Source organism: Apus apus, chromosome 10 (assembly GCF_020740795.1).
Source record: "Apus apus isolate bApuApu2 chromosome 10, bApuApu2.pri.cur, whole genome shotgun sequence".
NCBI classification, from domain to species: domain Eukaryota; kingdom Metazoa; phylum Chordata; class Aves; order Apodiformes; family Apodidae; genus Apus; species Apus apus.
The window spans coordinates 4,105,829-4,131,866 of NC_067291.1; the positions used below are offsets into that span (position 1 = coordinate 4,105,829).

At 38.4% G+C, this 26,038-nt stretch overlaps 1 protein-coding gene across 6 annotated transcripts in view; it reads left to right on the forward strand.

Annotated features, from left to right (window-relative positions):
• HERC1 (HECT and RLD domain containing E3 ubiquitin protein ligase family member 1) overlaps positions 1 to 26,038 on the forward strand; it is a 93,461-nt gene that overhangs the window by 52,485 nt on the left and 14,938 nt on the right. For 2 of the 6 annotated variants that reach the window (XM_051628450.1, XM_051628455.1), the window contains exons 31-58: positions 997 to 1,152; positions 1,384 to 1,490; positions 1,719 to 1,829; positions 1,911 to 2,087; positions 2,937 to 3,176; positions 3,381 to 3,464; positions 4,613 to 5,133; positions 7,195 to 7,970; positions 8,804 to 9,002; positions 9,650 to 9,810; positions 10,849 to 10,965; positions 11,120 to 11,351; positions 12,515 to 12,639; positions 12,898 to 13,118; positions 14,324 to 14,592; positions 15,110 to 15,162; positions 16,459 to 16,659; positions 17,235 to 17,409; positions 18,097 to 18,367; positions 18,872 to 19,085; positions 19,797 to 20,053; positions 20,577 to 20,704; positions 21,549 to 21,676; positions 22,885 to 23,085; positions 23,651 to 23,781; positions 24,490 to 24,689; positions 25,166 to 25,280; positions 25,824 to 25,970. In XM_051628450.1, the coding sequence (XP_051484410.1) occupies positions 997 to 1,152; positions 1,384 to 1,490; positions 1,719 to 1,829; positions 1,911 to 2,087; positions 2,937 to 3,176; positions 3,381 to 3,464; positions 4,613 to 5,133; positions 7,195 to 7,970; positions 8,804 to 9,002; positions 9,650 to 9,810; positions 10,849 to 10,965; positions 11,120 to 11,351; positions 12,515 to 12,639; positions 12,898 to 13,118; positions 14,324 to 14,592; positions 15,110 to 15,162; positions 16,459 to 16,659; positions 17,235 to 17,409; positions 18,097 to 18,367; positions 18,872 to 19,085; positions 19,797 to 20,053; positions 20,577 to 20,704; positions 21,549 to 21,676; positions 22,885 to 23,085; positions 23,651 to 23,781; positions 24,490 to 24,689; positions 25,166 to 25,280; positions 25,824 to 25,970 (5,717 nt within the window). The remainder of the gene's footprint in view (positions 1 to 996; positions 1,153 to 1,383; positions 1,491 to 1,718; positions 1,830 to 1,910; positions 2,088 to 2,936; positions 3,177 to 3,380; positions 3,465 to 4,612; positions 5,134 to 7,194; positions 7,971 to 8,803; positions 9,003 to 9,649; positions 9,811 to 10,848; positions 10,966 to 11,119; positions 11,352 to 12,514; positions 12,640 to 12,897; positions 13,119 to 14,323; positions 14,593 to 15,109; positions 15,163 to 16,458; positions 16,660 to 17,234; positions 17,410 to 18,096; positions 18,368 to 18,871; positions 19,086 to 19,796; positions 20,054 to 20,576; positions 20,705 to 21,548; positions 21,677 to 22,884; positions 23,086 to 23,650; positions 23,782 to 24,489; positions 24,690 to 25,165; positions 25,281 to 25,823; positions 25,971 to 26,038) is intronic. The other 4 variants (XM_051628451.1, XM_051628456.1, XM_051628453.1 and 1 more) reach the window with 4 other exon arrangements.

Below are 26,038 nucleotides of genomic sequence, written 5' to 3' on the forward strand. Positions count from 1 at the left end.
GTGAGAAGAAACCGGGAGCTTGTCCCGTGGCAGACAGAACCAGTTTCAGCCAGCTCCAAAACTTATCTACTGCTGCCACTGCCCAAAGCTGAGCCAGTCAGTGATGCTGGTAGTGACTCCATCAAAACGTATTCAAGAAAGGGTAAAATACACCTCACAACATCTGTGTGAGAGGGGATTGGGAAAAGTGGGAGGGAACAACTCTGCAGACACCAAGGTCAGTAAAGCAGGAGGGAGACAAGGAGGAGGTGCTTCAGGCACTGGAGCAGGGATTCCCCAATGGAGAAGACCATGATGCAGCAAGTTGTCCATCTGCCCATGGAAGACCCCTACCAGAGTAGGTGGATATGTCTTGAAGGAAGCTGCAGCCTGTGCAGAACCTATGCAGGAGCATGATTCTGACAGGAACTGTGGCTTGGGGGTGGTCTATGCTGGAGCAGTCTGTTCCTGAAGGACTGTACCGTGTGGAAAAGATTCCACGGTGGAGCAGCTCCTGAAGCACTGCAGCCCATGGGAAGTGCCAGTTATGGTGCAGGAGTAGGAGAGGTGAAGTGCTGTGTGCCCACAACCTCTTCACGTTCCTAATCCCTCTGGTCTGCTCAGGGCATGGAGATAGCAGAGTTCAGAGTGAAGTCATGCCTAAGGAGGGCTGGTTGAGGGGAAGCTGTCTTTTTTCCTCACTCTCCTGCTCTTATTTTCATTGGCAGTGAATTAAATTAGTCTTTCCCATGTTGAGTCTGTTTTGCTCATGATGGTACTTGGTAAGGTATCTCACTGCCCTTGTCTTGATCCACGAGCTTTTCATCTTATTTTCGCCCTGTCTTGCTGAGGAGAAGTGAGAGAGCAGCATGGTGGGCACCTGTCAGCCAGCCAAAGTTAGCAGCCAGCCATCGTGCAATAACTGATCATTGTATTTTTACTTTCAGGACAGTTTGTTGCCAGTAACAAGGACTGCTAATAAGGCTGTAAATGATAACTTTGTATTTCCCTTCCTAGCTGCTCTCCGAAAGCAACATGCAGCGGAATTGCACTTGGGAGACTTCCTTGTTTTCCTGCGTAGAGTTGTATCTTCAAAAGCAATTCAGTCAAAAATGGCATCTCCAAAGTGGACGGAAGTGCTTCTCAACATTGCTTCTCAGAAGTGTTGCTCAGGTATGATCTTTTCAAAGTGTGCTCGATGGTTATTTGAATTTCTGTAGCGTGGTCCCTAAAACCAGGTCCTGTTAGAATGTCTTACATAGCAAACAACTGCAACTAACTTCGGTAGGTGTACACGAGTTACACTTTGCAGACTTGTGCCCTGGTGGCATGTAGCTGGCATCACAGGTGGGTGTCTGACGCAGAAGTCACTTTCAGATTAGTAACATGTCGTTCCATCTTTAGGAGTTCCCTTGGTTGGCAATTTGAGGACTAGACTTCTTGCGCTGCACGTACTGGAAGCTGTGTTACCTGCTTGTGAATCTGGCGTTGAAGATGATCAAATGGCTCAGGTCTTTCTATTTTGTAATAAGCTTTTACATATCTTTGTTCAGAAATTCTCATTAAACTATTAAATACTTCATAGGTGTCTTTAGAATTGAATCAAGTGAGGCTCAGTGTAGATACTTGGTTAGCTAAGAGCACTAAATATTTTTACATTTATACCTACAAAGCAAAGTAAAACAATGTAATATTTTCTGTGGATTTATAATTATCTGAATTATGTTCTAATACACCAGGTTGTTGAAAGATTATTCTCACTTCTGTCTGACTGCATGTGGGAGACTCCAATAGCTCAGGCTAAACATGCAATTCAAATAAAGGAGAAAGAACAAGAAATGAAGCTACAGGTAATGATACTTTTACTTTCTCTTTTGACTGAATGCAACTGAGTCACGTGTACAACAGATATTTTGTCCTGTTTCTGATAGAAGCAAGGAGAGTCTGAAGATGAAGATGAGAATCTTCCCATACAGGAAGTGTCCTTTGACCCTGAGAAAGCTCAGTGCTGCTTAGTGGAGAATGGGCAGATTCTAACTCATGGAAGTGGAGGTAAAGGATATGGCTTAGCATCCACTGGAGTTACTTCTGGGTGTTACCAGTGGAAGGTAGGTTGCATAAAAGTTCTCCCACTTTGTTTTGATAATATGCTATGATTACAGTTGGACTTAATGATCTGAAGAGTCTTTTCCAACCTAAATGATTGTATGATTCTGGGATTTTCTATCCAAAGTGAAGAGTTTGTGGCTGCTTTTGGTAAACAGATTGGAGGCTGTGAATGTGTGTTGTGACTTTGTAGAGGTGATGGTACTTGTCCCTAAGATCCATAGTCAGTCTAAACGTGCATTGTCTTACAAAACTTGCCTAATGAAATATGTAGAGGTTGAATTTTTTCTTCAGAAAAACAAAAAACATTGTTTTCTTGCAAAAAAGACACCTCAAGCCTGTCTGACTGAAAAGACCAGCTTTTAATACATTATCTGGAGTGATTTTTTTAGGAACATGGATACCTACATGGTTGTGTTCCTTGTTAGAGCCATCTTTGAGCATAACATTTTTTTTTTCCTTGAATCTGTGTAAATCACTCACAGTGAACATGAGGACTAAAGCTTATTTATTTCTGTAATATTATTTTTAACAGTTGTAACCCAGCTTGTGTGTGTGTGTGTGACTTGAAACACACACTGGAAAAAACTGACATTTTTTCTGTATTTGTCATGCAGTTTTCTTAATTACTAGTAGGTTAAGATTCAGTTACTTGTTAATGACTGACCCTGTGCACCAAGATGTCATGTTAGAGGTAGAGTGTGACTTTAGCTTGTTATTTCTTATTTATTAAAAGCTTCTGAATAAAACAGTTAAAACTGTTCATAAGTGTGTAAGGTAATTTTTCATTGCTTTATTGTGTTAAAATGTATACTGTTGACTTTTTTCCCCTGTTTTGCTTTACCTGCTAGTTCTACATTGTGAAGGAGAATCGAGGGAATGAAGGCACCTGTGTGGGAGTTTCTCGCTGGCCAGTACATGATTTTAACCACCGCACTACCTCAGATATGTGGCTGTACAGAGCCTACAGTGGTAACCTCTATCACAATGGAGAACAAACTTTGACCCTGTCCAGCTTTACCCAAGGAGATTTCATCACATGTGTATTAGATATGGAAGCAAGAACTATTTCCTTCGGTAAAAATGGAGAGGTATTTAACTTTTTTTTGTGTGTGTTATTTTGCAACAGTAATTTTGACATGTGTATTTTATTTTATATAAAGCTAAGCATGGTAGTTAAAACGTGACAGTTTCAGTATTTACGTGGATTATAATACAGGTATAACTGGCACGTTTCATATTTTTGCATGTTAAGGTGTTCTAAGTTTGGGGGTTTTTGTTCTGTTTTTAACTAGGAGCCAAAACTAGCTTTTGAAGATGTGGATGCAGCAGAGTTGTACCCTTGTGTCATGTTCTATAGCAGTAATCCAGGAGAAAAGGTAACTTAAACGTTCCTGTTCATAGGTGTACTGATTTTGACTAGCATAAAGTAAATATTCCTCATAAGAGCCGGTGTGGTGCTACGTTTTTGGATTTATGACCAAACCAATGTTGATAATGCACAGTGATTTAGCTATTGCTGAACAGTGTTCACACAGCATCAAGCCTTTCTTGTTTTCTCACTCTGTCCCTGCCAGCAAGAAGGTTGGGGTGGGCAAGGGGTAGGGAGGCAGTGCAGCTGGTCAGCTCACCTAAAGTGACCAAAAGGACACTTCATACAGTAGAACATCAGTGCATAGCAATAAAACTGCAGGGAAGCTTGCCAGGGGTTTCTGTTGCTCTGGGACTGTGAGCAACAGTGAGCTGGTGCTGAGCAATTGCCTTTTGCATCACTTGTTTTCCTTTGTTTTGTTTTATTTTGTGTTCTTTTTTTTTTTTTCCCTTTTTTTTCCTTCCTTTTTCTCCTCTTTTATTTATGAAACTTTCTTTATCTCAACCTATGAGTTTTCTCACTTTTGTCCTTCTCGTTTTGTTCCCCATCCTGCTGGGGGGAGTGATGGAGTGACTGTGCAGGACTTAGCTGCCTTACTGGGGTTAACCCTTAACAAGGGGTCCTGGATTTAGCCTTTCCAGTCACTTCTGTTCCTCTGTGTCAATGATACGGATGTTGGCGTTTTTGGGGGTGTGGGTTGTAGCTAACAAGCACTAGAGAACGTGGCTGATTCATTTTGGTTTATGAACTGGATAGCTCTACATTACTTGCATGCTTGCTAGACTTCTCATAGATTTTTTTTAATTATGCAATCTATTGTAAAGGTAAGATGTATTTTATCTTTTAGAATTGATTTACAGACTTAGTGTTCTGCACAGAAAATTGCATTCCCCAGACACAAGGGAGAATGTAGTGTTAGGAATTCCAAATAATCTTAACAGGAGAAACTGTGAAGTGTTTTAATTTCAGCATCCTTGAGTTTGAAGAGATGCCATTTTTGATTGGTGTTAAGGTGGATTTCCTGGGCATCTGAAGCAAAAAAAGACCATGTTAGGTTTTCTTTATCTCTTCAGTAGGAGACTCATGTATTTATAAGACGAGCTTCTACAGTTATGGTGAGACAAAACTTTTCAACTGTTCTCTTTAAACACTTAGGTGAAAATCTGTGATATGCAGATGCGTGGTACACCAAGAGATTTGCTACCTGGTGACCCCATCTGTAGTCCTGTTGCTGCAGTGCTGGCAGAAGCCACTATCCAACTCATTCGTATCCTCCATCGCACAGACCGGTGGACACACTGTATCAATAAAAAAATGATGGAAAGACTTAATAAAATCAAAGCATGTCTTAAAGAAGCAGGCCAAAAGCTGAAGAAAAGTCGCTCAATTCAAAGTCGAGAAGAGAATGAGGTGAGAGAGGAGAAAGAAAATAAAGAGGAGGAGAAAAGCAAACATGGTAGGCACGGTCTGGGTGACCTTTCAGAACTGCAGCTGAAGATGCTCTGTGTGGAAGTGTGGCCTGTTCTAGCAGTGATTGGTGGAGTTGATGCTGGTCTTCGAGTTGGAGGTCGATGTGTACACAGACAAACTGGACGTCATGCCACCTTGCTTGGAGTAGTGAAGGAAGGCAGCACTTCTGCCAAGGTTCAGTGGGATGAAGCAGAGATTACTATCAGGTATGCTCATTTCCTACACCTTTCACAATCTAGTGGTGTTTTGTGTTTGGAAATCCTCAGAAGCAATATGCATTTTACGTGAGAGTCACTCTGATCGATTATTTTAAGCTTAGACTTCAAATCTGACTTCTCAAATCAAATACTGTGAGTTATTTTTTTATGCTGTCTAGTAATAAACCACCTTGTATATAAAAAATAAATTTGATAGGTTTGCCTTGATGAGCATCATTAAACTTCTTAGGTTTGGCCATTAGGTTTCAGAGTTGTGATGTGACCAGCTTGCCAGTTTTCCTGGACTAGAAATGAGCATTGTTTGTTTTAGAAGTCATATGTATTGGCTAACTAAAACATTATTGCTGTCTGAATTTGCTGCAGTTATCGGTTATATCTGTGACACAGATCTTCAGTGGGGCTTAATGAAAACTTTCATTGTAAGTGGTGAACCTGGTTCTGGAGACCTGATTTGATTTATCAGATTTGAGAGCAGGTGTCTTTGTGTTATTATTCCCTCCTTAGGGGACTGGAAATGGCTCTGTGAGGCTTGAGGAGCGGTTAAGGTCAGGAGATGGGAGGATTCTCCCTTCTTAATGGTGGATTGCATGATGATACTCAGATTAGCGCAACCTCAAAATAGTGTTTATTTGTTCTCTGACCTGCCTTAGAGAGATAAAGGAATGCCCCTGTATTAGATGTCAACAGCTCCAGAGTTGTTCTGCAGATGGTGGTGAAAATTGAGGAGGAAGCTTGAAGGAGAGACTCCTTTTTCCACCTATCTTGCAGACATGCCTTCAGAGGGAAGGCAGTTGGAAGAAAACTGTGAAGTTAAGCTGGTGGCTTCGGCTCATGCAGGAGTTGACACTGTTTGTCTGTGGAAAAAAATGATTCATTAAATTTCTTAAACTACTTCTGGCTGTATTTCTTTTGCCACCAGTTGCAACTTCATTCTGAAACCACTGAGGAGAGAGTTCACCTCTGAGAACTGTGGCAACATTATGCCTGTTCTGTCTTTATGCAAAGGGTATTGTCACTTCAGCTGAATAAACTGAAGTGCAATTGATTGTCAAATCTAGTTCCAGATGAGCATGCTTGAAAGAATGTATATGTGACTGCATAGCTTTAAAGTAAGTGTGCCCTTAAAATAATTGGAAATACTATTTGAGTGAAGTGGTACAGCCCTTGAACATTGGCAAGCTTTTGGTAATGCATTGAATTAAGTTCAGAATGTACCTTCTTAATTAAAACCAGGCTAAAACTTGCTTCCATTTTTAGGTAGAAGCTTACTTTATAAGATGGGACAACATTTTGGGATAATGAAAGAAAGATTTTAAAGTCCTTTATCAGCTGGATATATGGAAAATACAAGATATATGGAAATATAGGCTGGTGAATTTTTGTCCCTCTTAGGGTGAAAGTTAGTCAAGTGTAACATTTCCTAAATATTACAAAAAACCCAGTAAATATGGATGGACAGATAGACATGTGTCTGTTGGGTTTTCTGACCTGTGTTTTAAAAAGTCACTGTCCTCTCTAAGTAATCTGTCCTGACATAACCAAAGGCAGAATTGTCATAAGCTATTAGTAGTGTGCTCCTTGTGATGAAGAGTTGAACAGGAATGTGAGGTCAATCAGAGGCTTTTCCTTAACATGAAAGAAGTTCAGGAGTGTTTTCTTTTTAAGCTTTTATACCCATTCACAACTTCAGCTCAGGTATGGTGATAAAATTTGGCTTCAGGTAGTTTTTCTTAGCAGAGGTCTGAGTATTTCTAAATAATATACCAGAAACCTCTGTCAGCACAGAATTGATGGCTTCTCTGGTGCTTCTGGGTTTTAATGCTTGTTGTTGAAAACCTGTGCATGCTTTCTTGGCTTTGCTCTGACATCATATCTCCCCGTTTTCTGATCATAACCTCATTTTCCCCTGTTTACATTTAATTTTTAGAATTGATTTGTTTATTTTATTCAATATATTTCACATCTTACTTTGCCTACATTATTTCCTGTACTTTCCTTCTGTCTCTCCCTCACTTGCTTTTTCCTGTGTCATTCTGATCTTTATTAAAGCTTCCCAACTTTTTGGTCGCCTAGTGATACTCCACTGTATAATCTGGAGCCCTGCGAACCGCTGCCTTTTGATGTTGCAAGATTTCGTGGGCTGACAGCTACTGTGTTGCTGGACCTTACCTATCTGACTGGTATTCATGAAGATACAGGAAAGCAAAGCACCAAGAGACACGAGAAAAAACACAGACATGAATCTGAAGATAAAGGGGAAATGGACCAGAAAACAGAGGGTGATATTGGATCAGATATACGATTAGTACAAAGTGCCGATGAGATCAAAGGACACGGTGCAACAAGCTCTAAGTCAGAAAATGAAATTGCTTCTTTTTCTCTAGAACCGTCAACACTAGGTATGGAATCCCAACACCAATCTGCAGAAGGAAGAAAAAAGAATCATGAACATACTCAAAGAAGTCATGATGTAGTGCAGTCAGAAATCAGAGCAGTACAGCTATCTTACCTTTATCTTGGTGCTATGAAGTCACTTAGTGTTCTTCTTAGCTGTAGTAAATATGCAGAACTACTGTTAATACCCAAAGTCCTGGCAGAAAATGGTCACAACTCTGACTGTGCTAGCTCTCCAGTTGTTCATGAAGATGTTGAGATGCGAGCTGCCTTGCAGTTCCTGATGCGGCACATGGTGAAGCGGGCGGTCATGCGCTCGCCGATTAAGAGAGCTCTGGGACTGGCAGATTTGGAACGAGCACAAGCCATGATCTACAAGCTAGTGGTTCATGGGCTGCTGGAGGATCAGTTTGGAGGCAGACTTAAACAAGGTACATTTTCATAATTATGGAAGTATAATGCTAAATTATTTTTATGTCTATTAAAGTTAATAGTAACAGGGGTAATACAGAAACCATAATCTTGTGATTTTGTAGTGGTTATACTTCAGAGGAATCTAAATTGGACAGAATTACTGGTTTTAGTTAAAAGTCAGTTACACTGACTTTATTGCCTTTCCCCCATTCCTTATTTTAATAAAAGTTAATGGATATCAGTAAGTCAGAAATGTGAGTTGCTAGATTATCTTAAATACTTTTTTAAAATGAGCAGTTCTGTATGTACTTGTCAGAAGGATTTGTATGTGACATAAAGTTCACCATTGTTAATCATAGAATCACAGAATCACTTAGGTTGGAAAAGGCCTTTAAGGTCATCCAGTCCAACCATTAACCAGAAAGCCCCTTCAAAAATCTGATTGTTATGCAGCTGAGTTGAAAACATCTTTATAGTTAATCACCTCTGTTTCCAGATCTGAGACTTCTTTCCCTTTTGTCTGCAAGAAAAAACCTAGCTGTTACAATCACAAATGTAAATACTATGAGATCTAACCAAGTAAATGGCTTCTGTTATCATGTGGGAAGATTTGTCTTCTATTTACCTGCTATTGGTATGACAATAGCAAGGGCAAATAGAGTGATTTATTCACATAAGTTCATCAGTTATTGGCAGAAGTACTTGTATGGTGAGAGTTTCTGCAAACCCCTTTCTTTGGAGGGAATTTTAAATAATGAAAGTTATATTTGAAATTTTAGCCACAGCTACTGTTTTGCTCTGCACAATTATATTCCTGTATGTTCTGTAACATCCTGTTTTTCTGTTGCAGAAGTAGATCAACAGGTAGAAGAAGGTGATCAGTCTCAGCAAGCCCAAACACCAGTTACAACCAGCCCTTCTGCTTCTAGCACAACATCTTTCATGAGCAGCTCTCTGGAGGATACTACCACTGCTACTACTCCTGTGACTGATACTGAAACAGTTCCAGCTTCAGAATCACCTGGTGTTATGCCTCTCAGTCTTCTGAGGTAAAATATCTTTCTTTTCAGCATATATGATTTTGTAGGGAACCAGTTGTGTGGTTGATTCTAGTTGTTGATTCTCAAATTAGAGTTTGTAGGTAGAATCCTGCAAGCGAAGACCTTGTTTCATCCTACCCTCAAATGCTGAAATGGAAGTAAAGCCAGAGTTAATCTGCAGAGGGTATTTGGGATGTGAAACAAAGTCTGCTTTACATTGGATAGAGTCCTATTCTAAGTTCGTTAATTCTGTTCATGTATGTGACCTCTGTTTGTAGATCTTTTGCAGATACAATTTGACAGAAGCCAGAACAATGTCCTTTTACTAGGACAGTGTCAGGTTGAGGTCTGATAAAGTGGGGAAATGGCAAGTGTTTACTTCTCTTTTGTCTCCTTGGACAGCTGTTGGTCTGTGAGGGCTTTCTCTAGGTTCATACTTAGGCTTTAATTTTCCAGGCTACGATGGTAGGAATGAGCTGTTTTGACAGGGTTTTTCTGCCCTCCCCTGTGTACGTATTGCTTGTTACCCTTACAAAACTCCATTGCTGTAAAGTATGACTTGCCAAGTGCACTCTAATTTGATGTTTCTCTTGTATCAGAACTTTTCCCAGCATAGCTCTTCATAATATAAATTTATATTGTGGGTTTTTTTACAGGCAAATGTTCTCCAGTTATCCTACAACAACTGTACTTCCAGCACGACGTGCTCAGACTCCTCCAATATCATCTTTACCAACATCTCCTTCAGATGAAGTTGGAAGGAGACAAAGTTTGACTTCTCCTGATTCCCAGTCTGCAAGGCCTGCCAATCGTACAGGTAAACTTGTAGACAATAAAAACAGAAATCTGGACAAGTTAGTAAATTCACAGAAGATCATGTAGTTTTTTAAGACATTGATAACCAACAGGATTTCTTTTTCATGCAACCTAACATGCAAAGTATTGTTGAAAACCTTTTTAAGGTTTGTCCTTTTTAGGACAAAAAGCTATCTGTAGACTTCATCAAGCAAAATAAATTAGTTTTTAAAAGCTGTGAGATGGAATACAAACTACATGTATAAAACAAGAATTCAGTATAATTAGTAATTACTTCAAAATGTTTTCAGAGTTACTAGAAAATTTGGGCTCATTTCCTTGGTTGTGTGCCACTGTTCAGTGCACTAATTTTCTGGCTTTTGTTTGATATATACCACACAGAAAACAAGAATTGGTATATTTTATATATATTGGTTTATTTTTTTTATACATATACCAGTGTAGCGCCTTCCAGTTAATTTTGTTTAATGAGGTAGAAAGAGCTGCCCAGCATTCATGGGCTCCTTGTCTGGAATCATGTGAAGGTCATGGAAGGTTTTCTTCACAGTTTTATTACTGTCTCCACTGTGCTACTCAAAACAGAAGCTTGCTGTGTTTCTAGTGTAGGTACAGGAGCTAGAGGCTGAGCAGCTTGTTGCATGAGAATCTTGAGCCTCTAAAAAGCACAAATGAGTATTGTGATGCTCCTTATCAAAGGAGATAATCAAGAAAGAAAAATATAAGTCCCTTGCTTTTTGTGTCTATGCTATTTAATAGGTGGGTCTTTTAGCTGTTTAATATGTTGCATAGCAACTTGTCTGGTAGTTTCACTTTCTTTTTTTATCAGATTACTTTCTCCTAGCCATAATAGTGTCTTTGCAACAGTGTTTGTTAGTCTTTTGTTGATGTTTTCATTCATCAGACCTCTCTTTTATTGTAGTAGTAGAGAGGAAATTAGTTAAGGGCAATTACTCCTTTATTTGAAGCTAATATGTCAAAGTAACAAAACACTAAGGAAAGATGTAAGCACTTGAACATATAATGTTTTCTGTCTTTTAAGCCTTGTCTGATCCAAGCAGCCGACTTTCAACATCCCCTCCTCCTCCTGCCATTGCTGTTCCATTGTTAGAAATGGGGTTCTCCCTCAGGCAAATTGCCAAAGCTATGGAAGCTACAGGTAATCTATAACTATAATGTCCATTTAAACTGAAAACTTAGATCAACATGAAACACTTTTTTTCCAATGGAATACTTTTTAAGTTCTATAAACATATTATTTTTCACCATCAATGATATAATACAGTTCTAGAATGAGATTTTCCTGCTTCCAGGTGCCAGAGGAGAAGCCGATGCACAGAATATCACAGTGCTGGCTATGTGGATGATAGAGCACCCTGGAAATGAAGATGATGAAGAGCCCCAGTCAGAAGGGACTGCAGATTCACGACATGGGACAGTCATCTCTGGAAGTGGTGGGAAATCTAGTGATCATTGTTATTTGCAGTCACCAGGTGATATCCCTTCTGCTGATGCCACTGAAATGGAAGAAGGCTTCAGTGAAAGGTAAAATGTAGTTGTCTTCTAATCCCTTGTAATATGTTGCTGAAACTGAAAATTTCACAAGTTCCTTGCTGCTGACAGAACTTCACTTTTTAGTGCCAGTTGAGAGTTTTGTTCTAACATGAGTAAAAACAAAGATGCAATTAAATTAGGTGTACATGGTGGATTTCTTTTCTGGAACTGTTTGTGCACAAAACTGATGAAGAGTGTAGTTGAGCATCCTTCCCTCAAACAAAAGAGAGGAAGGAGGAATGAAAAACATGAGGGCATATAGCTTACACTTTACCTAAACAACCTGTTAATAAAGCAAAATTTTATTGGTTTTTTTTTCTTGAGTGTATTACTAAAGTTATTTTTCTCTATTTTTCATTTTTTAATTAATTCTTGGCTTATCCAGAGAAGATGAAACTGAAGTTTACATTGTCAGTCACCTTCCCAACCTAAAATCTATGTGAAAACAAGGAGGAAAGTGGTTGCTTTTCTTGTGTTTTGTTTTTAATCCTGAAAGCAGTGGTTATATTTTTAAGTTGCACCTATTAGGAATCATACTAACTTTTCTGTTAATGGGAAGGATGACAGTTATATGGTGTACTTTGAGAATGCTTTTGTTCTGATTCCTTGATCCTACTGAGATAACTGTTTTTAAGTTTCCTCAGTTACTTTGTCCCAGGTAAACTGTCATTTCATGGAGGACTCACAGATTGCAGTTGGGATAAATAAACTAAGCAATCAGTTTTACTAAGTAACTTAAATTCATCTTTTGCAGAAGATTTTGGGCAAAAAGAGGGAATGACTGAGGTGGCAACAACAGAAATGTTGGTTTTATTTCTTTTAAAAAGGAGGAGAAACATATTTTGAGCTGTAGTTAACACTGACAGCATAATATGACTGCTCTCCCAAAATTCCTGCAATGCCTTAGGCGGTATGGAGGCATCAAATAGGTGTTGGCATTTCTGCATCTCACTTTTTTGAGGTGTATCCCACAGTACAGAAGACAATAAATAAATGCTGCGGTGGAACTGGAAGTTCTTGAATTCCAAATTCCCATTTTTTCCTTCCATGAAAGAGAGAAGTCAATAAATGTGATCTCAGCATTGTTCCTTATGTATTGCATGTGACTGTTTAAAACGTGGTTTGATATACCTGTAAATTTAAAATTCTTGCAGCCCTGATCATATGGATCATGCGGATAATGCAGCTTCTGCAAGTGGGCCTCCTTCGAGGAGCAGGTCAGCTGTAACCAGGAGACACAAATTTGACTTAGCTGCCCGAACACTGTTAGCACGTGCTGGTAAGTGTGCTGGGAGACTTCAGGGTCTTTGCTTGTCCAGTAAATGAAGAGGAGGGGAGTAGGTAACATGGAAGTCACAAAACTCTCCTTTACTTATGTGTATGAGAGTATGTTTAACTTAAGTGTAATGTGGTAATAAGTAGATTATGTTTAGCCAACGAGTTAAAAACAAAGCAAAAGGAAGCAGAGGGAAGTTGAAAGTCTGGTTATCTTCAATACATGCAAAATAAAAGTGCTCCCTTATTGTTTTTCCTGCAGCGGGGTTATACCGCTCTGTACAGGCCCACAGGAATCAGAGTCGAAGAGAAGCCATATCTTTGCAGCAGGATCCAGGGGCACTTTATGACTTCAACTTGGATGAGGAGTTGGAAATTGACCTGGATGATGAAGCAATGGAAGCTATGTTTGGGCAAGACCTGGCCAGTGATAATGATATTCTGGGAATGTGGATCCCAGAGGTATTGGATTGGCCTACCTGGGTGTGTGTGACTGCAGCGGGGGCTGCTGTAACTTACTGCTTTTTGCATGTTCATGTTTTTCAATTTAAAGTAACATGCATATGCTTATAGTCTGTTTGAAAACATCTTACTAAATGCCAGCAATGCTTAAAATCTTTATTCTCTAGCTTCACTTTTAGGTAAGAACAGTTCTTTCTTGTGTTTCTTGCTCTCCAATTCTACATATATGTAGTTTTTTCTTCTCCCTCCCCTGAGAGATGAGAACACAACTAGTATAGGTGTTGTTTTGGTGATATTACTTAGAAACAAGTAGGTGTTCCAGATTGCTTAGCTGTGTGGGATAACAAACACAGTTGCTTTTTTTTCTTTTAAAATTATAATGATAATAGCATAACCTGATCTGTAGCAGCATAATTTGCATTTAAATCAGTATTTCTTTATTTAGTCATGTCATGTATTTAATTCTCTAGGAAGCATGTGGTGACAGGACACACTCAAATGTTGTAAAACCCCAATAACAATACATTTGGGATGGAAAAGAAATACAATTACAGCATCTTGTTCAGCTTTGGATTACCCTTGTCAAATTAGACAAGCAACCCACAAGACTAAGCTTTCATCTCCTAATTACAGTGTCAACTGACTGATATGGGATCAAGTTTCAGTATGCAGAGTGTATTTTTCAGACAGCTTGTTTAACTGGAACGTCACAATGAAATTGACTTAGGGCAGAAATGTAATTATAGAAAAAAAAATTATAATCAGACAAAATCTTGGAATTTATTGACACAGATAGTAATTGTTGCTTAGTAAATGTGAAGTCTGATTCTCTGGAAAAAAAAAAAAGGGTTCCTTTTTCTTTGTTGGATCTATTCTAGTCAAATTCTGAGGAGAACCAGTCACTTAGCACTGAATGTGAAATAGCAGTTATATGTGAAAAGTTGATACTGTCAAGAATTTTCAGTCAGATCTGAGAGTAAATAGGGAAATCTCGTCCTCTGAAACTATGCTTCTGAATGTTTTTTCTCCTCTGAGATGGTCTGCTCTTCATTATGTTGTAAATTGTCTTATTTCTGGTTTGCTTTTCTGCAAGGTAACCTTATAAATATCACTCTGTGTGTAACAGAAATGGGCAGGAACATCCTCCTAAAAATACTGGCTTATTTTATATCTAGTTTGAAGATAATTAGTCTGTACAAATAACATGTGAAAATCATACTCTGCAGCATGTTTGTGAATCTGAAGACAGAGAAGAAGTAGTGGTCTGTGAGCTGTGTGAATCCAGTGTTGTCAGCTTCAATCAGCACATGAAGAGAAATCACCCCGGCTGCGGCCGCAGCGCCAATCGCCAAGGCTATCGCAGCAATGGCTCCTACGTGGATGGCTGGTTTGGTGGGGAATGTGGAAGTGGAAACCCATACTATTTACTGTGTGGCATCTGCAGAGAGAAGTACTTAGCCCTGAAGAGTAAATCTAAAGCATCAACTTCTGAAAGGTACAGCAGTACATGGCAGTGACATGCTCTGTGAAAGAAATGACATAAAAGGCTTAAAAGCGTCAACATTCTAAGAATTTCATTGAAGAAGTTATAGTTCCTAGCAGAATTTGCCTTTAGTTATTTTAACGGGGGCTTAAAATAATTCTCTGTATTCAACAAATTTAGAAAAAACACTCTCCTGATATTTCTGTTTTTTAAATGAAAAACAAGGAAATATCTTGAGATGTTGCCTATTCTTGATGGCTTTTGAAAACTTCCTCGTTCCATTTTGCCTGGAAATTCCAGTATTTTTTATGAGCCTTTCTCACATTAGTACTGCAAAATGCTTCCCCCCTCCACAGACACTTTTAGAACCCCTTTTATTTATCTCTCTGTTACTAGCCATTTCTAGTAATCTTACATACATTGACCTAACAGTAAAGTAACTTAATAGTAAACCAAGTTCAAATTGATTATGCATGTATATAAATTATTCGATCCATTCACTTATTTTCTTTGTTGTTTTTTCATACAGATACAAAGGCCAAGCTCCTGATTTAATAGGCAAACAAGACAGTGTTTATGAAGGTACGTTTTTAATTTGCTGAGGATATCAAATACTTTGCACTGGCACAGTGTTTTATTTTTCCATAAAGGTACTTCCATGCAAATAAACCTGTCATGAAACTGTACATTAAGGTGTACTTTAAAATCTTCTTCAGACTAGGAAACTAGATGTAGTATTTTCATTTTTTTTTTTTCTAGTTTGAATAGGTAAAAAAAACCTCAACAAACCGTGGCATCTTTTCCTGTGTCTTTCATCTAAGTAGCTGAAATGGCAAACACTTAACTTTGGGTGATAAGGCATTGTGAGCAGATGCTGTATCCAGAACTGCACATGCAGAGCCTTATGTTCAAATACATTTCTTCAGCTGCTTTTGTAGGAGAACTAGCATAGGTTAGAGTCTCAAAAGTCTGCCATTGGGCTTATTCTTTCTTTTTCTACCTTGGTACTAGCTGAGAGTGTCCTGAGGATGGCTTTCACTATAAATAGATTAATTCTAGTCATGGTAGAAAACCCTTCTCAGATGATTCTTTGATTCTGGACCTTCGTGTAGCTTGTATGGTCATAGCTGTATGGTTTACCACATTGGTCTATTTAAGAGTAAATGAGTGCTCCAGAACTTAACATCAAGTCCATCTTCAGTAGATGAAAGGTTTTCAGATTCTACTGTATAGGGAGTGAGATAGTGGGAGGAATCAATAATCACTACTTGACTTCTGTGTAAATGGTTGGGAACTGAATGGAATGCATTACTGAATGGCAATTATAGTGTGGTTTGTTTGTTTTGCCCTTTTTTTTCTTCCCCTCCCCCCCCCCACCCCGAGGGAAAAACAAAAGCCTGAGTATACTGCTATGGCCTAAGAACTTGTCAATACTGTTTTGATAAATATGAAGACCAGAAGTTTCTATTTTCTGTCTTTAATGTTGAGTCCTTCAGAATAGGCACCTGTTACCATAATTTAAAGCACAAATATATGTCTGCAGTTTTCACTATATTCAAGGTTTTGAAGTTGTTTTGTGCTTGGTGTGATGACCTCTCATTTCTGTGTTTAAAAAAACCAGCCACTTAGATGCTTCAGGGAATCTTACATGAAATTTCTGTGCAGTAGAAATAAAGGTCAAATGTAATGAAGAGGAACTAGAGATTTCTGATTTACTATGATGTGTCTACATCAACCTAAGAAGATGAGTTTTTAAGACTACTATGTTGCAGATTAAATTACACATTTAAAAACACTGTATTGTTTTTTTAATTAATTGAAATTATTTGCCATTTTAGCTTTTGTAACCAAGTCATAATTACATTTCCCCAATTCTAGAAGACTGGGATATGTTAGACGTAGATGAAGATGAAAAGCTGACAGGAGAAGAGGAGTTTGAATTACTGGCTGGACCTCTTGGGTTAAATGATCGGCGCATTGTACCTGAGCCTGTTCAGTTCCCTGACAGTGACCCTCTGGGTGCTTCAGTTGCAATGGTGACAGCCACCAACAGTATGGAAGAAACATTGATGCAAATAGGTAAATGTGAAATGAGTTTCATTTGCAGAATAGGTAGATCCCCTTTGGTGTGATTTTATAGGGGCAATGCAGAAGTATTTTAAGTCTTTCCTGCTTCCCACCATGAGGAAGCAAAGACAGGGTTCTAAACTGTCCTTTTATAGGGGAGGTAGAGGGAAGAGTGTGTGGCATTTATGTTGTTTTGAAGCTTTTAGTTGCTAATAAAGCTGTGACCATAGCCCTACAGTGGATGCCAGCAGCATGTTTTGCAGAACTCAGAGATGAATTCATGGGTTTAAGTTGGGACTTGCTGACCAGCATGTTGAAATTCAGGAGCAATATGGTGGTTTGTAGGCCCCTCTAATGGCAAAGGGAAACAGAGGAATTAACCTTAGCTTGAATATTGTCAAGTTGTTCTCATCTGTCTTTGAAAATAAGGAATAATTAATTTGTGGAGTGTACTTCAGGAGTGTATTTTCCTCTCAGTCATTATCACTGTAGTTGTGCAAAATTAGGGCAAATTTGCTTCTGTGCTTACTACTGTATGATAATGATTTGGTTTTCTTTAAGCACTAATGCAAATCATTATTTCCAAGGCTGTCATGGCTCTATAGAGAAAAGTTCTTCTGGCAGGATAACCTTAGGAGAACAAGCAGCTGCCCTGGTAAATCCACATGACCGTGTTATGGCTCTAAGAAGAGTGACAGCTGCTGCCCAAGTGCTCCTTGCGAGAACAATGGTCATGAGAGCGCTCTCCCTTCTGTCTGTCAGGTTTGTGGCATCCTTGGCAACACTTCCACCTTTCCCTTTGGAACCAGTTATCAAGTTACTTTTGGTAGAGATGCAGTTTTAACTATTTGGGAAAGTGATTGTCATTTTATGTAGTTACACTATTAACAGGAAAAGTTCTGTTTGTTTTGTTCTTTTGAAACCTGTCTGCAAACCTTTTGAAATAAACTTCTGCATCTTGCTTGTAAAGTGGCCTCCAGTAGTATCAGCCATTCAGAACATCAAGATGCTGTTTTTGTCACTTGAGTTTTTCTTGAGGGCAAGAATTAGAGTAAATATTAGAGACAAGAAGATGAAGTGAGGGAGTTGATGGGATATGAGGATTTAAAATTGGCTTTGTACAAGATGCCTGTGCAACCTCTGCACTGCAGAGATCTGACGTGCACATGGTCATAACATAGCTCTAAATACGAAATATCCATATAATTTTGTTTGTGAGTGGTTCTGGGTATGTTCATGGGTTTTTTCTTGGGTAAGTCTGCAAGGTGTTTTTGCCTTCAGCTTAAAAGAAAAGCTGCAGCTTCTCTTTCTTACCTTTCCCCTGCATGGTGACAATGTCCAGGCAATCAAACAGGCAGTGTTCACTAACGGTTTGGGAATAGTTTTATCCAAACATAGCTTTCTTTTAATACTAACAAAACCAAGAGCATTTATATTCATTTTTGACAGTGGTTCCAGTTGTAGCCTGGCAGCTGGTCTTGAATCCCTGGGATTAACAGACATCAGAACCTTGGTTCGGTTGATGTGCCTGGCAGCTGCAGGCAGAGCAGGCCTCTCCACCAGCCCAGCCACAGGGTCAAGCTCAACAGAGAGATCTAGAGGAATCCACAGCAAAACAAGCAAGCCTATATCTTGCCTTGCCTACCTGAGCACAGCAGTGGGCTGTTTGGCATCAAACACTCCTAGTGCTGCAAAACTGCTGGTCCAGCTATGTACACAGGTAGGACTGTTATTTCAACATAAATGTTTATATTAAACTCCTTATGCATGAGATGCAGTAATCTGTTTTGTACATGTTGGTAAACTGGGCTTTTATCTTCTGAACTGTGATGAGTCTGCCCTCAGCTCCAGCAGGATTTTGTGTATCAGGAAACTTCTAAGCAATCAGAGTAATTGTTACTCTTCTGAGTCTGAAATACAAGTGTGAAGAAATATGAGTATTGGGTGCGGTAATGGATTTTACTATATCTTACTGCTTTTTAGCCTACCACCAGGTGCATAACTTTTTTCTTTTTGAGTCCCTGGATCTAGATAATTGGTTCTATGTAAATTGTGTATTTCGTGTTGTACATGGTCTTTGCCTGTTAAAAAAGTGGTTGGGACCTGAGAATTTCTGGAAAAAAACTGAAGTGCTTCAAAACTCTGCATGAATTGTTTAAGTAAAAGTGTTTTTCAAAAATTGATTGTTAATGGTTATTAATTGTCTTTCATTATTTTTTTTTAGAATTTGATTTCTGCAGCAACTGGTGTAAACTTGACAACAGTTGATGATCCAATTCAGCGAAAATTTTTGCCAAGTTTTTTAAGAGGAATTGCAGAAGAAAATAAACTTGTCACGTCTCCGAATTTTGTGGTTACTCAAGCTCTTGTAGCATTGTTGGCAGACAAAGGGGCCAAACTGAGGCCAAATTATGATAAAGCAGAAATTGAAAAGAAAGGTATGATACAGCTTTGTTTTAAAATGTTAATTAGTAAATCTTGAACTCCTCATTTGTTTTTAAAGAGAGACTACTTAGAATAACTTATAAATATATTCTCAAAATTGTACAAAACTTGTTTTAATCAAAGTAATCGTACAGTTTAGTACACAAATTTTACTTAGAAATTCAGTTTTATCACATAGTTGCATCTTTTGCTGCTTTAAAAGAAAGGTCTGACCTTGTGTGTGGATTCAAAGTCAGGTAGCTGAGACATTCGGCCTCGATGGTGGCATCTCATGAACTTAAGGGGAGTAACCGTTGAGTGCTGCACCCAAGTGTGGTTCTGTCTCTGATGCACAAAGTTTTGCTGTCTCTACTGGGAGAGGTCAGAGGGCCAGAAAGCAACTGCTGTGCCTCAGCATCAGGGAGTTGCTGTGCCTGAGGGAGGGAAGGACATGGCAGTGACAACAGCAGCTTGTCTGTCAGAGGAGCAAGGCTTTTTGAACAGCCCTTTTCCATATAGTGGGAATAAGATGATTCACAATTCTATTCTAGATTACTTTTTCTCTTAGAATCATGAGTGTTTTTTCTAGCAGTTAGCATGATTGCAACATTATGATATTTGTTAATCTCTTTTTTGTTTCTGGAATGTATGGCTAATGCTGTGTTCATCTGTGTGATTCTGTGTGGTACTCATCTAGCCATCATCTCATTGTTTTGTTTAAGCAGGTTTAATTGCCCATTTGTATGCCCATCCTTCCTATGATCCTTCTGCTGTAGGCCCTCTGGAGCTGGCTAATGCACTAGCAGCCTGCTGCCTCTCCTCAAGGTTATCTTCACAACACAGGCAGTGGGCTGCTCAGCAGCTGGTGAGAACTCTTGCAGCACACGATCGAGATAATCAAACTGTTCCTCAGACCCTTGCTGATATGGGGGGAGACTTACGGAAATGCTCCTTCATCAAATTAGAGGCTCATCAGAACAGGGTAAGCATGATGTTTCTCAATATAGCATTCTTTTGTAGAATACAGAAAAAGTACAATACTATTGTTTTCCAAATAATACTGACTGAAATGATTACCCACAAGAAGTAATTTTTTGGTGATAAAGCAAGTTATTCCTTGTGTGTACCTCTGATGCAGGAAAACGCTTAGCTTCTTTGAAGTTTCAGTTAAAGGGAACATGAAAGTGTTCTGGCTGTACATCAAGTCATCAGAATCACCCTAAGTCTTTACTTGGACTAGATCTTAATTTGCATTAATTTTTCTGTCATAGTAGTTAATCTCTGTGCAGTATTCTCTGCAATAGTGGCCTGTAGAGCATGGGTCGGAACAAAGTGTAGCATCCTTATAAAGCTTGTTAATCACAGTGCACATTGTTCCAGTGTATGTCAATAACTCAGCTGTCCCATTGGTGAATGTTTGCTTAATATTAGTAAACAAACTTTAGTTTGTTTAGAAGCTTTAGTTTTAAGTTCAGGTTTTACCATTATTACTTTGGTATTTCTAGGTCATGACTTGTGTTTGGTGCAACAAAAAGGGACTTTTGGCCACCAGTGGAAATGATGGCACCATAAGAGTATGGAATGTTACAAAGAAGCAGTATTCGTTGCAACAAACCTGTGTGCTCAACAAGCTGTAAGTTGACTCCATGTAACAGATATTTAATGTCACTTACAAATGTGCAAGATAATGCCTTAAAAAACAGATGACATAAGTTAACTTCAGAAGATAGTAGTGAGAGCAGCATCTTCCTTTAACAGAGATGTTATTCATGTGGCAGAACAGTGTGTGCCTCTACAGTAGATTCAAAATTCAGTACTTTCATGGGCTTCATTGCTAACATTCTCAATAATTACTTTAAATATGCTGTGTTCAGAAATTAAGTGTCTCCCACTTAAGAACATATCAAAGCTATGCCACCTTTATCTTAAAAAACACAGGGATGATACTGTATTTGGCCTTCAACATGCATCCTGGCAATATTTATAGCCTTAATTTTCCTGTTAGTAAAATCAGTAAAAACTCTGCCTGTTGTGTGTGACCTTAAGGGCAATGAAACATACCAGTGGTCCCCTTACAGTTAGCCAAACACACTTTAAAACAGAATTTTAGAGCAGTGTAACAAGCTAGAATTGAGACCAGGATGTACCTTTTCTCGTTTCTTTTGTCCAAGCTATTCTGTTTCATTCTGTGACTTCCCAGAAAGTTTTGCCTTCACCAAAGATGTGAAATTCGAGATAAAAATAGGTAAAGATACTTAAATCTGTTTTTCTAATTGAAACCTAACTTGAGATTATTCTGTAATTGGAAGTGGTTTTAAATAGATTATAGAACTATGAACAGAGAAATTGATTACATAAATCTACAGTGATGGCAGGAAGACTCCAGGTTTTAACTCAGATATTTCATTGATTCAGTGTTCTCCTGTCTTCTTAAAGGAAATGCCCTTTTTAAATTGCATTATTTATTTTATTTGCAGAGAAGGTGATTCTGAAGAAAGTCTGGGATCACCCAGTGACCTTAGTTTGTCTCTTGTGTGCTGGAGCATCAGTGGCAAGTATCTGGCTGGAGCTACGGAGAAGATGGTGAACATCTGGCAAGTCAATGGTATGCCCTGAGCTACCTGTGACACTGCATGGTACAATGTACTTCTAGGGAAGCTGCTGAGTTGTTGATTATTTGTTTACCCAAGTATTTAACTCTTTGTGCTTTGCAGTGTAAATGCAGTGTAAATACCATCTTCCGTAATATCTTGTAAACCTATTTAATTAGAAGGCAGCACTAACCACAAGTGGGTTAGTGATTGACAATTCAGTAGAAAGCTAAGCAGCCTATGAGTCCTTGTTGAATCAGAAATGCTTAGGTGTGAGGCTTGGTTCACTCTTAGCAATTTTTGTCCATAGATACTATCTTCCTGTAGTCTGCAGGTATTACCTTTCTACGTGCAGTAGGGTGACTGTGAAAAATTGAAACAGGAGATTGCTACAGTCATCAGCTAGAATGACTGTCTTCTAAATGAGAGCAGAATGAGGGAGCTTGGTTGATTTATTTGAACAAGAGTCTTGGAGGAGAAAGCTTATAAATACATCAGGACGATCAGGTGAAGCTCAGGGAGAAAAAAGAGCTATGTAAGCAAATGGATAGTGTTGACACAAGAAGAAATGTAAAGAAGTTGTCTGTGAATAACTTCAGGAAAGTTTCTGATGTTCTAAAGATTGCCATCTCTTTTTTTTTTTTTATGAGGAGAAACGACATTTTGGGAAAAAATACTATAAAATGATTTAGCTAAAATTCTGAGTTTGCACTGTGATAGAGAGGACTGAACCTGATCCAGGAAAGGCCCTTTCCAATCCTTGGTTCAGTCTGAAGGCATTTTTACGTGGTTTCACTTACAATTTTACTGTCATTTGTGCTGTTAATTGACTAATCCAGCATAATACATTTAGAACTCCTGTGAATTTATTATTTTGTCATCTGTAGTTTCTGAAACTTCGTTCTCTTGTTTTGCACTTAGGAAAATCACCAGTTACACTGCCCATGTTAATAGATAGTCCACAGTTTACTGAGTACTGAAGTACTGAAGAATTTAGCTTCCTTCCTTAACAAAACTGTGCCTGTGACTCTGCTAATGGGGATTTGTTAGCTAGATTTTGTGTCTGTGTAGCTTAGAGGACCGTCGCTTCATAGGCTTGTAACTTACATGAATTTCCACTATGTCTTGGCTCTACATAGGGTCTCTTGATGTTTTCCCATAGAAAGTATTTTTGTTTTCTTCAAGAAGATTAAGTAGTTCTAAAAGACTTTTTGTCTCCTAGGAGGAAAAGGACTATTAGATCTTCAGCCTCACTGGGTGTCTGCTCTAGCTTGGCCAGAAGAAGGGCCAGCTGCAACATGGACAGGAGATGCTCCAGAATTATTACTAATTGGTCGGATGGATGGATCTCTTGGTCTTCTTGAAGTTGTAGATATTTCAACCATGCACCGACTAGAACTGGAGCACTGCTACAGAAAGGATGGTAGGTGTCTGTATCATATTTAAGTAGAAATTTAAATTATTAATTCCCCCTTTTTTTTAAGCAAGTATATAATCACAATGCTTTATTATTGTTCATGGGATACGACTTCTGGCACATCTTTGGTAGCATTGTGTGGGTTTGCACATTGCTTCTTTGGGAAATTCATAGAGTGTGGCAATATCTGTGTGCTAAGAAAGGCTCTGGTTGTTTTCATTGCTTTTCTTAGAAGCATCCCTGTCTCAGACACATGTACAGCATTCAGTCTTTTTTCTTTTTCCTAGCATAGTCCTTTTCACTATGTCAGCAATATAAATTGAATTATTTTAATGAAAAGAAGAATGAGAATACTACTACAAAATAATTTCAACAATTGTCACTACAATGACATTGTTTTAACTTCACTATAAAAATTCAAGAAAATTTTTGGACCAAAAGTGTGATAAGTAATCTTTGTGGTGGGGGAAGTTGTTATGCATTTCCTATTTTAGACAATTGCACTGTAAAAACCTCTTTGGTGGGAGTGAATTTCAAGGGAGTTCATTTTTTGCATTACCTGTTTCTGTAGTGTCTGTCACATGCCTTGCCTGGTTCAGTGAAGACAGACCATTTGCAGTTGGCTATTCGGATGGAAAATTGCTAATAGGAACAAAGGAACCACTTGAAAAAGGAGGAATTGTTCTAGTTGATGCACATAAGGTACAGTCAGTCTTTTAAAAACTAATGTATCTTTGCATGTTTTTGTAAAGCTCAATCTCCTGTGCAAAGCAAAAGGTGTTTCTTTCAAAGTATTCAGCTGCAAAGGCTTAGATCTTTTGCTTGACTAGTATGTAGTAATATGTCATTGATAATCCATAAATTATTTCTCAGGCTAAGATAATTTCTCAAGTCTAGGTGTAGTAAAAGCATCTTGAGTGCTTTCATGAACTGGTCATGGTATTTTTAGCATGGTAGTCACAGAAGTGAGCATGCTGTGACAGTACCACTCTGCTTGTCTTTTCCACTATGGGCTTTTCTCCTTTCCTACCTCAGATTCAAAGCTGGCCCATTGCCTAGTATGTTTATGAGCCATGTACCATTAGGGTAATTCATACTACAATTTCTTAATATGAAAAAAGAAGGAAAACATTTCAACTTCTTTAGGGAAAAAAATACCAGGAAAGTGTGCAATGAAAAGAGAACTTTTGTTCTGTGCTTTCCCTTTATTTCTTTCGCGAACCTAGAATTTTATTTTCATTTAATAGTTCTGAAAATTGTTACTGTTTCATAATTGCAACTCACTATCTCTGTAATGACTGTTTGAGAATAAAACTTAATAATTAAACTTTACATTAGCTCTGAGCATTAGAATTTTTTCTGTTCTTACTGTTGCTTTATACTGACTTTTAATTCTTTGAAATCCCATAGGATATGATTGTTAGTATGAAGTGGGATCCAACTGGTAAGATTCTTCTGACATGTGCCAAGGAAGAAACAGTGAAGCTCTGGGGATATATGGGAGGATGCTGGAGACGTCTGCACTCACTGTCCCACCCAGCTCTGGTGAATGGCATTGCCTGGTGTGCCCTTCCAGGGAAAGGACCCAAGTTGCAGCTTTTACTGGCTACGTATGTAACTTTAAAAATTGCTTTCATAGCTTTTCTGCAGATCTTTTCTACCAGTCTTTTAGGGTCCAGAGCAAAGAAAAGTTGTGTCTTATTTTGTTAAAATAACCTAAGTTCAGTAAGACAGTTGTCATGAGATCCATAAGGCTTCAGAATTCAAATAGAAAGAGTATCTCTGGTCATGTTACCAGCTGTTTTCTCCATGCCATGAGACCTGTGTATGCTGGTCCTGCTTGAAATTTTTTTGTTTCATCAAAATATTTTTTCTGACAATATGGTGTTATGAAAATTGAAAAGCTACAGGATGGGAGGAATTGGAAAAAAGCACATTTATCCATTGGGAACACATCTTTCCACTTTAGATTAGTTGAGACAATACAGTTTTATAGGAAAGTGGTGAAGCCTATTTCAAGTTACTGCCAGACCACTGATTTTTTGTTTTACTTTGTTTTTTTCTGATTTATTCTGACAATCTTTAGTGGATGCCACAATGGATTGGTGTGTGTCTGGACTGTTCCCCAGGACATAGTCATCACATTGCAGTCCAGCTCAATTTGCTCAGAAGGGTGGTGGGACCAAGAAACAAGTGCCAAGGTAAAAGGAGTAAACTGAAGTGAAGTGCTCGTTGCTGATTCCAAAATTGGAGGGGGGAGAAGAGTGTGAACATGTTACTCAACTCTCAACATTTTCTGAGAGAAAATACTTGCTAAAAAAGTTTATATTGCATTTGTATATGTGAGGGCATTCTTAGAACAGGAAATTAAAAATCACAGGTTTAAGTGCCTGTTATTTGGATAAAGATTATATCTTGATATGTTTTCACTTCTTAAAAAGTTGATAAATGTATACTAAAATTTAATACAATTTTTAAATGGTTTATAGATAAAATTAAGTCAAGATTAATTTCACCTATGTAATTGTAGCGTGGGCTTTAACACTGATGTTCTTTTGTAAGGGAAGAAGAGATAATGTGATAAAAGTATTTATAAAATATAGAATTAGTCTTTTTTATTATATGCTGGAAATTACCCCATTTCTATGGATGATCAGTATTTATGGCAGAATACAGAAGCTCTTATGCTATTCCATTTTCTGTAACTAGTTCATAGTGTTCCTTAATTATGAAATAATTTGCAGGATGGATACAGAAAAGCAGTAGAAGTGAAGTGTGTCTTTCAACTGAGGGGACATATTACTCCTGTTCGGACTGTTGCATTCAGTCCTGATGGACTGGCCCTAGTGTCTGGTGGACTTGGTGGTCTCATGAATATCTGGTCTTTACGGGTAAGATCATATTGATGTGACATGATGCTTTTTGTACAATGAGTATCTGAAATGCCTGAGGCATCAGA